Source organism: Pyrgilauda ruficollis, unplaced genomic scaffold (genome assembly GCF_017590135.1).
Source record: "Pyrgilauda ruficollis isolate IOZ18807 unplaced genomic scaffold, ASM1759013v1 scaffold83, whole genome shotgun sequence".
Taxonomy (NCBI): domain Eukaryota; kingdom Metazoa; phylum Chordata; class Aves; order Passeriformes; family Passeridae; genus Pyrgilauda; species Pyrgilauda ruficollis.
The window spans coordinates 995,532-1,011,526 of NW_024530266.1; the positions used below are offsets into that span (position 1 = coordinate 995,532).

Here is a 15,995-nt window from a genome sequence, read left to right on the forward strand (position 1 = left end):
CGCCCTCACCGCGCCCGCCGCCCCGGGAAATTCGCCTTCCTCCCCTGCACGGGCGGAGCTCCGGAACCGCCTCTTCGGCAGCCCGGGCCGGCCCGCCCCGGCTGTTGGCTCTGGAGCGGAATGGTGGCTGCTCCTGGGGCAGCCTCTGTGGGGGCGGCCTGCGGATAATCGCCCTCTCGTCAGTTGCCCTCTGCTCAATCGCCCTCTGGTCCTTTCGTCAATCGCCCTCTGTTCAATCGTCCTCTTGTCAATTGCCCTCTGGTTCTCTCGTCAATCGCCCTCTGGTCACTTTTCCCCTGGTCAATTGCAGCCTGCCCGCGGTGGTTCCCATGAGCGGCCTGAGGGTGTTCAGCGTGCTTAGGGTAAACCCAGACACTCTGCAACAAGGTTTTGTACGCCTCTGTAAGAGCTGAGAGCTCTTGGTATCGTTGGAAATGATACAACTAAACGAATTTTATTTAGTTGATCAATTACTTGTAAGCAGCGCCCACTTTTTAAGTTTCTTCACAGGTTCTTAATGTTACTTCGATTATTAAACCGCCAAAAACTTTAGTTGGTTAACCCTGACAAGTGTCAATAAGTGGAGCCAAAGTGAGGTGAAGACTGGACATCTGGGATCTTTAATTTATGGCCCTTCAAGGACATTAGTAACCAGAAGATACCAGAGGAGATAGAAGCCTGGAAAGCTGGAGAGTCGCTGTCTGAGAAAGAGATGATAAGAGGACTAAAATAAACATGAAGGGCAAGAAACCACAAAGCAACACAGGACAGAATATTAATTAATGGAGATAATTATGTAATTTACATTAATTTCTATAATGTATTATTTTATCTATAACATATTTATGTATATATCTGTATATGTATGTAATGTATAAATAAGTGAAAAAGGTTTTGTACTGGGGTCAGTGTGAAACGTTTTTAGCCACACACACACACCTCGTCATGGTGAGGAATAAAGCTCACTAACACTAAAACAACAGTTTTAGAGTGAGTCTTGCTTATCTCAACGATTTCGGAGGTTTCTTGGTAACAGTAGCACCAGCCAGCAACCAGGCTGCCACAGTAGGACAAAAAACAACTCTAAAACTTCCTGCCACTAATTATTTCTGCAGTTAAAACAGTAGAAAATACGCAGCAAGCCCCTAGGGAGGGCCAGCACCTGCCAGACTGCAGTCCTGGGCCCGGGTGAACACCACAACAAAGCAACCCAAGCCTCAGCTGCATGTTTCCACACACAGGAGAGGGTGACATGCAAAGCTGCTTCTTCCTGCTCCAAGATGAATAAAAAGCTCCAAGCCCGGAGCCACAGTGTCTTTGATCTTAACAAGCCCTGACAAGTGCTCCCTGGTTAATGCATTTTCGTTTTCCACATCCTCTGCCCTCCCCATTTCCCCCCAGGCTGTGTTTCCCAGGGCCTGCTGTTGGGCCACAGAAGTGCACAGCTGTAAGTGCACTCCTTGTAGGTATCAAGGAAATGCAGGGAGAGACTTCTGGGAAGGTACCTGGAAAGGTCATAGCACCATGGTATATGCTGAGCTGGAAGGAACACATCAGCATCATCGAGTCCAACTCCTGGCCCTGCACAGACACCCCACCAACCTCACCCTGTGACTCAGAGCAGTGTGCAAACACTCCTGGAGCTCTGGCAGCCTTGGGGCTGTGACCATTCCCTGGGGAGCCTGTCCAGTGCCCGACCACCTTCTGGGAAAAGAACCTTGGAAGATCCAACCTAAATCTCCCCTGACTCAGCTCCCTGCCCTTTCCTCAAGTCCTGTCACTGGTCACAAGAGTGAAGAGATCAGTGTCTGACCCTCTGCTTCCCCTTGAGAGGATGCTGAAGACATGGAATCACATAATGCTTTGGGTTGAAAGGAACCTTAAAGATCGTCTTGTCCCGCTCCCCTGCCTCTAGATCAGGCTGTTTGAAGTCTAGTCCAGCCTGACGTGGAACACTTCCAGAGATGGGGCACCCACAAGATTTACTGTTTACCAGGGACAGAAAGATTTAGTGTCCATGGGGAATAGAAAATAACAGGAAAACTTCCCTTACCGTGCTCTAGGCTGCGTGAGCATCATTTAGGAGCAAAGGCCCAAAATGACAACTCTGATCTTCAAAATCCATGACTTTGGGAAAAAAACACTCTGACAGTGCCCAGATGGGTGCTCAGCTCCCCACCCCAGCTGCTCAAGTGCATCCTGTATAAACCACGGCAGTCCTGCAGTGGTGGGGGGAAACACAATCCACGCTAGTAAAAATAAAAAGATGAACCAATAAAAATAAAGGCAGTTAAAATAGGAAAGGGAATGTTTAGCAGCTTAAAATGCTTACAAAACAGGCTGGGGAGCATATGTGCTGTGACCAAGCATATCCCCAAAGGTTGCCCACCCCCTTTACCTGCAGCACTGAAGGCCAAAGCTGCAGCAGAGCCTGAGGAACAGCTGGAAGGGACTGGGATATGCCAGCAAGCTTCAGCGTTGGCTGCAAGGACCTGCGGTACACCCTCTCAGCTCCCACTGTTCCATGTCAAGGGCTCACAGCTCTCCCACCCCCTTCCTGCCACCTTGAGTGAGTCCAAGCGAAGTGGTTGGACAAACCCCATGAAACAACTGAGGAGAAAAGACCCACACATTAAGGGCTTCATGCAACACAAAAGGAAGATTACGGCAGCTCATCTCATTCAACCACACTTCCTTCCCCCAGATCTGCAACCCCCATCACTGGCAGGAAGCTCCACCAACTTTCCCAGCTTCATCTACCAGAGCTCACCCACTCCAGGCCTGGGGAGTGCTCTGCAGCATCCAGCTTTGGCCATCCAGGCTGGGTGAACATCCCAGCTCCAGCTGGCTCACTGTCAAGGTCCATCCCCACCATACCCTGCATCAGATGCTCCCATGCTCCTGTCCCACTGCCAGGACTACTGTGACGCTTTCCTGCTGCACCTGGCTGTGATGAAACCAAGCCAGGACGATGATTTTCTTTAATAAAAGCATCAATCCACAGAGCATCCATCCGGGCTTGGAAATTTTCTGCTGGCACTGCAGTCTCTCTTCTTGCTGCAAAAATAAACCCATAACTGTAACACAGCAGCAGACAAACATCATCAGGGTCTTATAATGCCTCAGGTTGCCCTGACCATGGCAGAGAATTGGAACAACATGGTCTGTAATGTCCTTTGCAACACAAACTCTTCTGGGATTCCATGATAATGCAAAACAGTGACTCAACATCAGCTTGCTTGGAAGGAGAACCTACAAAGCAATTAATAAAGATTTACATTAATTAGTTTTTTTAAAACTCTACAATCATGTATGTTTTCTAAATGACTTTTTTTTTTTTTTTTTTTTTTTTTCTTACTGCATTGCCCTGTAGAGGTTAAGAGAAAATGACCAGGAGCTGGTTCCTCTGCTCAGGGAAATGCTGCTGCTAGGAGGAGTTATTGAAGCCAGCACAAAAACTCTGAAAGTCTGCTTAAAAAAAATCCCCCTGCATCCTCTTGTCATGTGAGGAGGCCTGGCCACAGTCTGAGGGGAGCTCCCCATCTTCTCCACACCCAAGGGCTGCCAGTAGTTCCCACGTGAACTAGTTGCCCCACTCCCAGCTTTGTTTGCCCACTGAGGTAAGCACTGGTCCCCAGCAGGGCTGTGAAAGGTGACAAGTTCTCATAAAGCGTGGGGTTTTGGGTGGGTCCCTTTCTACGTGCTGTGAGAGGGCTGCAAGCCCCTGGGTATCCCAGGGAGACCAGTTCCAGTCTCACAGGGCAGGATGCTGTGGGTTTGGCCAGGTTGAGTGGGGCTGGCTGCGGTTTTTGGGAAACACGCCCTCCCACAGGCACCACTCTTGACTTCCTCTTCCCCTGCAACTGCAAGACAGAAATAGGAAGGAAAGATTGGCGTACGTCACAGAGCTCCTGATCCCCAGCTGCTTTTCCCAGCCAAACCTGAGAAGCTGAGACCATCCTCATCCCAGCCCAAGTACGGAACAGAGACGAGGGCTGGAGGCCAGGCGAGTAGAGCATCTCAATTTTTATGCTTCCGTTCCTCCTTTCTTGGGGGGACGCAGGCAGGCAGCAAAGGGGTTTTGTAGTTCTGGTGTTTCAATGGCATAGTTCTATTGTTCGTGATCTAACCTTTGGCCAATTGAGTTCAGAGAGCTTGGCATGGCATCCCTGCTTCAGGCGGGTCAGTCTGTGCAGCCTTTGCAAAGGCAGCTCACCTGGTCTGTAACAGTTTTGCCTTTGGAGGTAGCACTGAGCTTGGAAATGCAGGTGGTTATGGTGAGGAGGATGCCAGACCTCCAAAACTCCCTTTCCTCAGCAGCCCACGGGCTCGGAAAGCAGAACAGAGGGTGCAGTGTGCTCTTCCCACGGCCCGACACGAGGCACTGGGCAGGGTGGCACGGGCTGGGTGCTCACCTGCAGCACCAGGGCTGGGGACTGCCACCTTCCCGTCACCCTCCCTCTTCCTAAGGGAATCTCCACCACTGCCAGCCGCAGGCTGCTGTGGGAAGGAGAGAAGTGGCATGGCAGCATGGCATGAGGATGGCAGGGATGGTTGCCTGGAGGGCTCAGCACAGTGTCACCGCCCGGAATGCCTGTGCACAGACCTTCCCGGCTGTCCCTGCACCCCTGTGAGCCTGGGGGAGTAGCTGGGACAGGGAGTGAGACCCTCGCTCTTCTCCTCCATCTCTCTGTGTGCTGCACGCATCAAATACTCTGCAGGCATGTGAGTCCGGGGAGAGCAGGTCCTTCCCAACACCTCAGTGGCTCTTGGATGCAGATGGAATGCGGGGCACACGCCAGGTGTCAGGGAAAGCAGCCTGGTCCCTGGTTTTGATGCTTTTCCCAATGTCACAGCTACAATTCCCAGCCTCCTGGCAGGTGAGAAGCAAAGAGGTGAACACATGTGGTGACATCATGTCCTGTGGCCAGCACGGGCTCTGCAACGGGGCGGCTGCAAGTTGTGGGAAATCTCTAAATGGTGCATTTTGCTATCCTAGCTGTCGCAGCTGCCACATCCTGCTTCACAGCGGTTTTGCGCTTTTTTGGTGCTGCTCCGAGTGATCTCAGCAGGTTGGAGGGTGCGGTGCCCCCAGGGCAGGGCAGCCAGAGGGCAGCCCCTTCCCACCCAAACAGGACCCTGACCCTGGCAGACCCAGCAGCACAAATCCCCTCCTTCCCTTCCTGCCAGGGCAGGGCAAGGCTCCCACGGGCACCCAGGCACCTTGGTGCTCAGAGCCAAGAGATGCCGCAGGCTAGGCAGGGATTTGGTGCACTTGGGAGAGAGCTCATCCCACAGATCTGTCCTCTGCAGGCACTGGAGGCTGCTGGATGGAAATGTATATAAAATATTTCCTATAACAGGATGTGGGAATAGATAGAGATAGATATAGATATCAATATTGATAGGGATATAGATATAGATATATGTGTGTATATACATACTTTTTATTTAATTATATTTATTCTTTATTTATTAAAAATAAGTTTATATATATTTATTTTTATATTTTCCCTGTGTTTTACCTATACAAAATATATGTAAAAAGACATATACACACACACTGAGTGTGATATTCTGCATGGACTAGGAAAGACCTGTCTGTGACCACCTGGGTGGGATCTATGTGCATCAAACAACTGAGTGACAGAAAAATCAGCCCCAAGTCAAGTGACGTCTGCTCTCCCATCGTCACCATACCCCACTCTGCTCATTTCCCTTCTGTGCTTGAGGTGTGGAGCTGCCCAGATTGCAGGGGTGGGAAGGAGCAGCTCTGCTGGGTGCAATACCTGGCATTTCTGTCACAGCATGATGGTGACCCGGCACCAGGGGTGCTTGGCAGAGTGAAGGAAGCACCCATGGGCTCTGGCACTAGTGGAACTTCCCTATTACAGGTCGATGGTGCAAACACCACAGGAATCTCCCCAGAATACTGGGCATGAGTGCATATCCTCCCTTTTCGTGGGAAAACAGATGCTTAGCAAAGCCCTGATGGGAACTTGTGGCTAACAGACTTCAAGACTCATCTCTGCTGTTGAACACTTGTTTTATTTATGGCAACAAGATCACTGCTGGCATCAACACTTCCCCTTCAGCCTTATTTATAACTCCCAGCTTGCTGCTCCATGCGGCACAGCAGCCAGCTCCATCCCAACACAGCAGCCCCCAGCACGTCCTGAGTGCCAGAGTGCCCCAGCTCTGCACCCTGCCCACCGGCAGAACGGCAAGGACAGCATCCAGCATTTAACTTGTGCACCTTCCCTGAGGCCGTCTTCACATCTTCTGGCATGCAGACCCCTGGGGTCTTCTTGCCCCGAGGCAGATGCTCCACTGGTAGAATATCCTGGTGGCTTCTGCAAAAGGCTCTTGCTGAAGGAGAGGCTTGATCCCGAGCCACCCAAGGCATGTGGTGAGAAGATCAGAGCACAGGGCCAAGAAGAACCCTGGTCCTGAGGTGCAGCTTTCTCCCTCTGATGCCACCATGCAGCCCTGGCCAGGAAGCAGAGCCTGGTGGCAGTGGTGTCCTGTCCAAGATGGAGCTGTGTCGCTCCGTCTTGGCACCCTGCTCCCCATGACGGGATGAAGGCGGTTTTGAAGTTCTGCAGTTCTGCTCCTTCACACCAGGGCAGGAGGATGGGCTATGTGCACCCCTCTGCTTGCCTGAATTTATGGGAAAGAAGGAGAAAAAAACAACTTCACAGGCAGAGCACGTGCAGGAGACGAGACCTGGGGTTGGTGGTGACTGCGAGTCTGGGATGAGCTGAAGGGATCATCAAGGGAGTTGGAGGAAATGCTGCTGAGGCCTATGCCAGCACCCTGCTCATGCAGAGTCAGCTGAAAACCCGCCTTTGCCCTCCTCTGAAGGCTGTAAGGAGGCAGACAAAGACAGCAGCCCCATTAGTTCTGTTTGAAAGCCCTGCGCTCACCCGCCCACACACCACAGCGTAATTTCCCTCCATGGCAGAAGAGAAGAACTGTTGAACTTCCTGTTGTTTTTCTCTCCAAGTATAAGGATGTGCTTCACACTCTTGTGACAAGAGCAAGAAGTCACCGTGGGGGTGAAAAAGGCATCCAAATGCAGCTCACAACATGAACCCTACTTTACAATACTTGGTAGCAGCTAGCACTGGGGGTGTGTTGAGAGTATTTCTGGAGTTTGGGAGCTTTTTTTAACCCAGTTTTAGGGTTGCTCTATTTTACAAGATGAGCTTGTAAGCAGGAAACTCCAACCTCCAGCAAGAGTGAGGAGCTCACAGAGCTCTATCCCATCACCACTACACACTTTGGCATGGCAGCAGGAATTAAATGCTTGGAAACACTGGGCAAGTGGAAAAGCAGGAACTCATTGACCATGGGTTTCGTCCTCACAGCATGTGAGGGAACTTCTGGTTTGTAGCAGAACTGGAGCCTAATTAGGCATGTTTGGGATGTCAGTCACTCTGTTCTACAGGGAACAAAGGCAGGACACACTTTTCTTTCCTGCAAGCTCAAACTCTGCTGGCAGAATCTGGAGGTGACAGGAGAATGTGTTGGGACAGCTAAGCACAGGGCGTGCATGACACACAGACAGGGACATTGCAGCTGTGACAATAAATTATGTCCTTAAGATCTTACCATGGGGAACTGTGGTGGTGGAGAGGAGCTTGCAGAGCTCTTTGTACAGAAGGGCTCTGGCCACCCACCAAAGAATGGTCTTGTGCAGACGTGGCAGAGTGAGCTCCCAGGCCACATCACCCCGAGGGTTTGGCTGAGTGACCTCAGGGGTGCCTCTTGTTAGCTGTGGAGCTCTGCCCAGGGGACTAGATCCAGGGCAGGGTGGGCTTCCAGATGGCCCCAGCCATAATCAGTGATGGCCACCACCCTTAGAGTCCTGCCACGCCTCAAAATATATAGCACAGCTGGGCACCAAACCTCACTGTGCAAATATTACCCTCTGACCTACTGGGCCTTCTCTCTGCCCTTGGGAGGAGACCAGACATCCTTTCAAGGCTGACCAGTGCCATCCTCAGCTGGGGTGGTGTCCTACAGAGCCTGATGAGCTAAGACAGCACACCCTGATGCCTCAGAAGGGGATCTGAGCAGCCCTAATGTATCACCTGCCTCTGTGTCTTTTGACGGTTTCTCTTGTTTTCTCATTTCTGCATCATTTTGAGCTGTTTATTTGGTGAGTTCACAGGAAGGGGTGATGGCAGGAGCCAAGGAGTGGTTCTTTTCTTACTCAGGGCAACTATCAGAGCTATTTTGAAACTGATGACCTGGTTTTCAGACACTGTGTCTAATATTGCTATAATGGGCAATGCCTGTTGTTCCTTTTTCTTTCTTATTCCTTTTTCTTCTTTTAACAAATTCCTCTTTTCTGACTTCCCCATGTTCCATGTTGCAAGGCCATTATACGGCCAGGGTTTGCTTTGCTGGAGAAAGGTGTGACACATGAGAGTGTTAATGAATGTGATCTCAGCACAGGCTGCCCCGAGAAACTGTGGCTGCCCCATCCCTGGGACACATCCCAGGTGGTCACAAGAATGCTTTTTTGTCCTGCAGAAAATGCCTCGTGACTGCTGCCTCCAGCTGCCAGCAGTGACCTGGGTGCTGCTGCTGGTGACAACAGGTGAGCCCAACCTGCCTTCCTCCCAACACCTTTCACAGGCAGTGAAAGAGTGGGGGCATTCAAAATGCTGCCCAACAGCAGCAGGAACACAGCATTCAGAGGTGTGCAAAGGCCATGTCCTTCCACTTCCTGGGATCTGGAGTTAACACAAGCCTGAAGGACAGCAAGGCTGCTGAGGGCCCTTCCAGAGCCCCCAGCATTGGCTTGAGAGGCAGGGCAGGCTCAGGCCAGCATGGGTGCCTGGTGTTGGTGTCTGAACACCCCCAGCTGCCCCCCACACCAACTCTGTCTTCTTGCCTTTCCAGCCTTTGCCATGGAGTGCCCCAAGATCAAGGTGGGGACGTGCAAGGACTGCATTCAGTCTGGTCCTGGCTGTGCCTGGTGCAAGAAGCTGGTAGGTTCATGTAGCCTGTCTAGTTGTCACCCCCAGCAGTCAGCTAACAGGCATCAGGATAGTCACCCTCCCTTCCTGGCTTGCCTGACTTCAATGTGGGAGTGTTTCATGTCCTGCGTGGAGGATGGGGCCAGGAGGGATCCAACAGCCATGACCTTTCTCCATCAATACCCATCAAAGGTTTTCTTTTCTCCATCAATGCCCTGGAGACATGGATTGGGGGCCAGGTAATCTTGTAAGGTGCCTGTTCATCCCCTGCTCCTCTGATTTTTGTTTTCCTGCTGGTGTTGTCACACACAGAATTTCACCAAAGAGGGCGAGCCTGACTCCATCCGCTGTGACACCATTGAGCAGCTGAAGAAGAGGGGGTGCCCAGGCAGTGAGATTGAGTTTCCAGGCAGTGAGATCAAGAGAACACAGGACAAGCCCTTGAGCAATGAAACACAGCTGACTCCACAGGAGGTGCACCTGAAGCTGAGGATAGGTATGCTCTGCCTGGTGTTCCCAACTCCCTTCTTCTTGTGGCCTGCCAACAATGCCCTTCCACTCATCCCCAGACTCACCTGAGACACAGCAACACATTGCAGCCTGCATTTCCACCCCTATTCTTCCAAGAGAGAGGAGGGGTGGGTGATGGCACAAGGTGGCACAACATGGCAGCTGATCCTGCCATCCCTGTCCCTCAGGCCAGCCTGCTGAGTTTGAGGTGAAGTTTCGCCGTGCCATGGGGTATCCCATTGATCTCTACTACCTCATGGACCTCTCCTACTCCATGCTGGATGACTTGGAGAACGTGAAGAAGCTGGGAGGGGAGCTGCTCAGGGCGCTGGAGAGCACCACCCCTTCTCGGCGCATTGGTGAGCCTGTCTTCAGCCTGGTACATCTGTTTGCTGCTGGGAAGAGCTGCAGGGCTGGAGGGGGATGTGGGAAGTGGACAGCAGCTGTCCTCTGTCAGGCTGAAGAGTGTGGCAGGGCAAGGGACACGGGCATGTACACTGGGGACAGCAGATTGTCCATGCCCTGTGTCCTGTCCTTAAAACTGTAGTCTGGCTGCCCTAGGGTTTGGCTCCTTCGTGGACAAGACAGTGCTGCCATTCGTGAACACGCACCCCGAGAAGCTGCAGAACCCCTGCCCCAACAAGGACACGAAGTGCCAGCCTCCCTTTGCCTTCAAGCACATCCTGTCGCTGACGGACAACGCCCAGCAGTTTGAGAGCGAAGTGGGGAAGCAGTTCATCTCAGGGAACCTGGATGCCCCAGAGGGGGGGCTGGATGCCATGATGCAGGCAGCAGTGTGCGGGGTGAGTCCTGCACCTGCCCCGCTGCCAGCAACTGTGCTCAGGCAGGAGGGCTGCTGCCCACGCACACCCTGGAGAGGGCTGCTTTTCCCCCTCTCCAGCTGGGCTCTGGAAGCCCATCCTAAGTTCTGATCTGGCAGCAGGGCAGGTCACTCTGGAGGGTACAAGAGAGCATCTTACCCCAGAGCCTCCTAACCCTGATCTCCCTTTTCCCACCTTCCTCGTGCCCCCTGCCCCATGCTGTGGCTGGCACAAGACTTTGGAAAGGGCCACACCCACTGGCACAGTCCTGCCAGCCTTGCTCAGGGCAGGGGCCACTCTCTGTGCCACTTGCAGGACCGGATTGGCTGGCGCAACGTGACCCGCTTGCTGGTGTTTGCTACCGATGACGGCTTCCACTTTGCTGGGGATGGCAAGCTTGCGGGCATCCTCACCCCCAACGACGGCGAGTGCCACTTGGAGGACAACATGTACAAAAGGAGCAATGAGTTTGTAAGTACCTGGGGGCTGTTCAGCATCTCCAGCACCCCCCACCTCCCTCCCCCGGGCAGAAAAGACAATGTCATGTAAAACAGCCTGTTGCAGAGACCAAAACATCACCTCAATCACCATAAGTTGTGCTGCCACACCAGAAGTGTCTTCTCTTCTGCTGGTGGGGGAGGTTGTGTTGAGTGTGATATCCCTCTCCCCATCCAGGACTACCCTTCTGTTGGCCAGCTGGTCCAGAAACTTGCCGAAAACAACATTCAGCCCATTTTTGCTGTCACCAGTAGGGTGGTGGATGTTTACAAGGTGAGAATATGTCAGATGGTCCAGATGCCTCCATCCCCTTCCCAGGAGGACAGACACAGCTGTGTGTGTCTCCTGGTGCTGTCTCCTCCTCTGCTGTCACATGGTAGGAGGTGCTCACCTCCTTGCTCTCCACTGGCAGAAACTCAGTGAGATGATCCCAAAGTCGGCAGTGGGGGAGCTGAACGAGGACTCCAGCAACATCATTGAGCTCATCCAAGTGGCCTACAATGTAAGTGCTGGAGTTCTCACCTCTCCAATGACATCACCACGTTTCCAGAACCATGCCAGGCAGCTGAGATCCTGACCTGTGGTGCTCTCTGGCTCTTCTTCCTGACCTGCAACCCCGTACCCTCTTGGTTCGGTCTGCTCTTGGACTGATGGCACTTTCTCCACCATTTTTCCAAAGAACCTCTCCTCACGGATCATCTTGGACCATTCCACCTTGCTGGACACTCTGGATGTCAAATACGACTCCAAATGCAAAAATGACAAGGACTCCGTGAATGAAGCCAGAGGCCAGTGTGACAATGTCAAGATCAATGAAGAGGTATGCTCTCCTGCAGCAGGAGCATCCCACAGCTTGCACAGCTTCTGTTGTCCATCCTGTTTAATGGCAGGAATGCTGGTTGCTCTTCCAGGCTTTCTGTTTATATTAATTTAATGCCAAGAGTGTCCAAAATGCTATGGGATGTGGGAAATCCTCCATTGTTCTGGATGGGCATGTCCTGAGCCTAGGGCCAATACCACACTCTGACAGCTGGACATCTGGCCCTCCCCTGTCCTACTCTGCACTTTCTAGGTCACCTTCAAAGTGAAGGTCACAGCCAAGGTGTGCATTCCAAACTATTCCTTCACCATCCGGCCACTAGGCTTCACAGACACCCTCACTGTCCGTGTGGCCAGCAACTGCGACTGCCACTGCAACGACAAGCCTGACCCAACTGCTTGCAATGGGCAAGGCACCATCGAATGTGGGACCTGCAGGTATGTGCTGTCCACCCAAAACACGATTTCAAAAGCTGCCAGAGCTGGGGAATTGCTGGGAGAGGGATGTTGGGCCAAGCCAGGGCTGGGCTCCGTAGCTTTGCGCACATTTTTTTGCTCAGAGAGATGGATTTGTGCATTCCCCTTGGAAAAGTCCCCTGTGTACATGGAGGCAGAGGATACAATGAGCTTGCTCTTCTGTTGGTGGAGGTTATGCTGTTTTCCTAAGGGCATCAATTCCTCCAACTATCCGTCCATCCATCCATCCATCCATCCATCCATCCATCCATCCATCCCAGTATCAAATCATCCACCAATCTACCCACTGAGCAGACACAGATTTCTGTAGAAATCTCTCAAAATCCCATTTCTTGGCTGCAGCTCACACAGCATAATTATTGCTTCATGGCCTCTCAGTGACAAGGAGAGGAAAAGACTGGGTTTCCTCAGGAAATACTCACATCTCCTTGGCAAGGGCTGGGAAATTATAAATACAACAATGATTTCTGGGTGGTGTGAATATGACTGATGGAAAAGCAGCATTTCTGAGGTTTTCTCCCTGCTCCAGCATGGAGTTAGCACCAACATGCTGTCATTGTTTTTTGGTGAGGCTGTCCCAGATTTGCTCCACTTTTGCAGAGGTCTGGGCCCTGTGCACGCCGCATGGCCGCTGACCCAAGCTTGCTCCTCTCCTCTGGCGGCAGCTGCAATTCAAGGTACACAGGGAAGAACTGCGAGTGCGACACCAAAGGAAAGACCAGCAAGGAGCTGGAGCGCAGCTGCCGGAGGGACAACAGCTCGGTGCTCTGCTCGGGGCAGGGGGACTGCGTGTGCGGGCAGTGCATGTGCCACACCAGCGACGTGCCTGGCAAGTACATCTACGGCACCTACTGCCAGTGCGACAACATGAACTGCGAGTTCTTCAACGGCTCCCTCTGCGGCGGCCCAGGTGATGCACCAGGGACAGCTTCTCCACTGCTTAGAAGAATTAAATGCCATGGGAGATGTGCACTTTTTGTGCCATAACCCCAGTGGGAGGGTTTGGGGGTGCTGGGTCCTACCACACCAGCCTGTAGGACCTCCTTGAGGGTGGTGTGGTGAGGGCAGGGTGGGTGATGCTCCCCAAGCATGGGCAGAGGGAGGGTGGCCTGGCTGTCTGCAGGATCTGAAAGATCTTTCTCTGCAGCACGCGGGCAATGTGACTGCGGGACGTGCAAGTGCCTGCCTGGATATGAGGGCAGCGCCTGCCAGTGCCAGCAATCCACAGAGAGCTGCCTCAACGCCCGCAGGCATGTGTGCAGCCTCCGTGGGACCTGCCACTGCAACCGCTGCCAGTGCACGGGAGGGTACCAGCCCCCCTTCTGCCAGGAATGCCCAGGCTGCCCTTCTCCCTGTGGCAGATACATGTGAGTGATGGGCACAGAGAGGGCAGCGGGGATCCCCAGTATCCCAGAGATGCAGAGGAAGGCCTTGCCTGTGCTTGGGCAGAGCCCAAAATGCCCAAAGCCAGGTGGGAGCATTTCTGCTCCTGCAGATGTGAGCTGCAGCTGCTTGTTTTGCAGCTCCTGTGTGGAGTGCAAGTTCTTCAGCAGCGGCCCCTTTGAGAAGAACTGCTCCCAGGCCTGTGCCAACATCCAGCTGGGCACAAACTCAACAGACTTGAGCACAAGTGATAGGAAGTGCAGGGAAAAGGATTCCCAGAACTGCTGGATGTCCTTCCGTATGTTCCAGGAGGATGGCGAGGAGATATATACCGTCATCGTTAATCCTGATAGAGGTATCCCATCCCCGCTCCTCCTGCCCTGCCACAGGCAGGCTGCCAGCCCTGCCATGGCAGCCTCGCTGCTTCACCAGGGGCTGCACCCCGACACCGTCTGTCTGTCTGTCTGTCTGTCCCACAGAGTGCCCACAGCCTCCCAACGTCCCACTGATCGTGGGCAGCACCATCGCTGGCGTGTTCCTCATTGGCGTTCTGGTCCTGGTCATCTGGCGGCTCTTGATGGAGCTGATTGACCGTCGGGAATACCGCCGGTTTGAAAAGGAGAAGGCCAAAGCCAAGTGGAATGATGTAAGAGAGCCCATCCGTGCCAGTGGGGCATTCTGGGGTGCTCAGATCCACTGGGGAGGGGACTGTAGGAGGGGACATCCTTTCCAGAGGCAGCCATGTAGACCTGAGCCCTCCCCACTGCTCATTTTTCAGCCCAGCTGGATTTTGCCATTTAGGGGCCTAAATATCCTATGGATAAATATCCTACAGCCTAAATATCCTTCTTCCAATGCTCTCTGCGCTGTTGGCATTGGGATGGGTGGGATGGGTAATGCTCTGCTGGAAAGCCCAACACAAGCCTCTCTCTTCTCTCCCTCCAGGCTGATAATCCCCTCTTCAAGAGTGCCACCACCACTGTCGTCAACCCCAGGTTTAATGAATGAGGCCGTACCTGGCAGCACTGGGATGCACTGTTAAATAAGGAAATGCCAAGCTAAGGAAAGTTCAAACTAAGGAAATCTTAAACTAAGGCTCCCACCCCTTCTTCTTTATCCTCATGGTTTCATCCCTTCTTCCAAGAGGCCCCCATCATGTCAGGTGCTGGCTGAGGGACTGCAGCCATGCCAGACTCCTGGCCCACTGCTTGATGATTGTGTTAGTGGAGCTGGTAGAGGGGAACACCACAGGAATATGCAGTGGCTCCTGTCCCATCTCCTGATGCTAACCTTGCTTTCTGGCAGCAGTCTTGGACACTGAGCCCCAAAGCCAGCTGAGAGCACAGAGTGCTTCCAGCTTTGATTTTGAACTGGGATTTCAAAACTGCCATCTCTCTTCTGCTGCAGCAGGATCTGCCTCCAGGCTGCTCCATGCCTTCCCCTGCTGCATTGGTCTCCACCACTATGCAATGTTTTCCAGAGAACTCACTGCTGAGTAGGACATAAAGGGTGCAAGCAGCTGTTCTAGAGGCTGCAGTGATGTGATAGACCCTAAGGACTATTGAGCACCTGTACTTTGTGATGAAGAGCAGCTGGAGAAGATGCACTGGATCTTTTTCCCAAATCACCAAGTGCTCCCTGACATCACTCAGATCTACCTCAGGCAAGGTTCTGCCTGGGCTTCTGCATGCTTGGCTTACCTCCTTCAGCCTTGAAGTCCTCTGCACAGTAAGGAGCCACTGTTTGATCTATGAAACTTGATCTATGCTCTCTGAGCACCTGGAAAATGAAGGTTGGAGGTCAGCCATGTGTTCTTCCACCCCCTGGGGCATGATCTTCTCCCTGCTTTGCGAGCATGTCAGACATACCAGGAGCCAGCTGTGCAAAACAGCTGGCAGTACCCAGAGCATCTCCAGCTCGGCACTTATCCCAACCCCACACAGCAGCCAGTTGCTCTTACATTGTGGGTCATTCCTGTGAAATGGTGGTACAACTCCTTATTTGCCTTGAGTTTGGGATTAATTTGCATAGAATTGTGTTGTGTTTCATCTTTATTTGCTCTCTGAAGACTTTTAATGTGAATAAATATTAATATATAAGGTAAATACATCTGTCCTGCTAAGAATTAGGTGCAAGAGCAGCAGCTAAAGCATTAATTGGAGAAACTACAGTCACTGTGTTTTCCATAGGTACAGTGCCTGGGAAAGACCCCAGCTAGAGAAGCAAACTGTTTTCTACACAATTTGCCATCTATGCCATGAATGGTGCTCCCTTGCAAGCCAAAACTGACTCATTGAATAGTGCAGAGCAGTTCTCATCCCTCCCATGTGCTGGCAGCTGTACATAGACCACCTCAAATGAGACTGGCAGTGCCACATCAGATCAGGGATCAATTTGGGCCATTTTATTGTTCTTAAGCAGTGACTGTGAGGGTCTAGGGCAAGGTAAGAAGAAGAAAAGTGTGTCTGATAATCCTCCTAGTTCTAGCCCAGGCTGC

The 15,995-nt window shown here is 52.4% G+C and overlaps 1 protein-coding gene across 1 annotated transcript; it reads left to right on the forward strand.

Moving 5' to 3' along the window:
• Positions 1–8,544: 8,544 nt before the first annotated feature.
• Positions 8,545–15,579, forward strand: ITGB2 (integrin subunit beta 2). Its single transcript, XM_041487724.1, has 15 exons — positions 8,545–8,608; positions 8,914–9,002; positions 9,303–9,486; positions 9,689–9,859; positions 10,062–10,303; positions 10,637–10,792; positions 10,997–11,092; positions 11,232–11,321; positions 11,499–11,639; positions 11,892–12,076; positions 12,781–13,025; positions 13,263–13,482; positions 13,639–13,853; positions 13,978–14,144; positions 14,444–15,579. Exons 1-15 carry the CDS (start codon positions 8,545–8,547, stop codon positions 14,504–14,506), a joined length of 2,328 nt encoding a protein of 775 aa, XP_041343658.1. The 3' UTR covers positions 14,507–15,579.
• Positions 15,580–15,995: the final 416 nt, after the last annotated feature.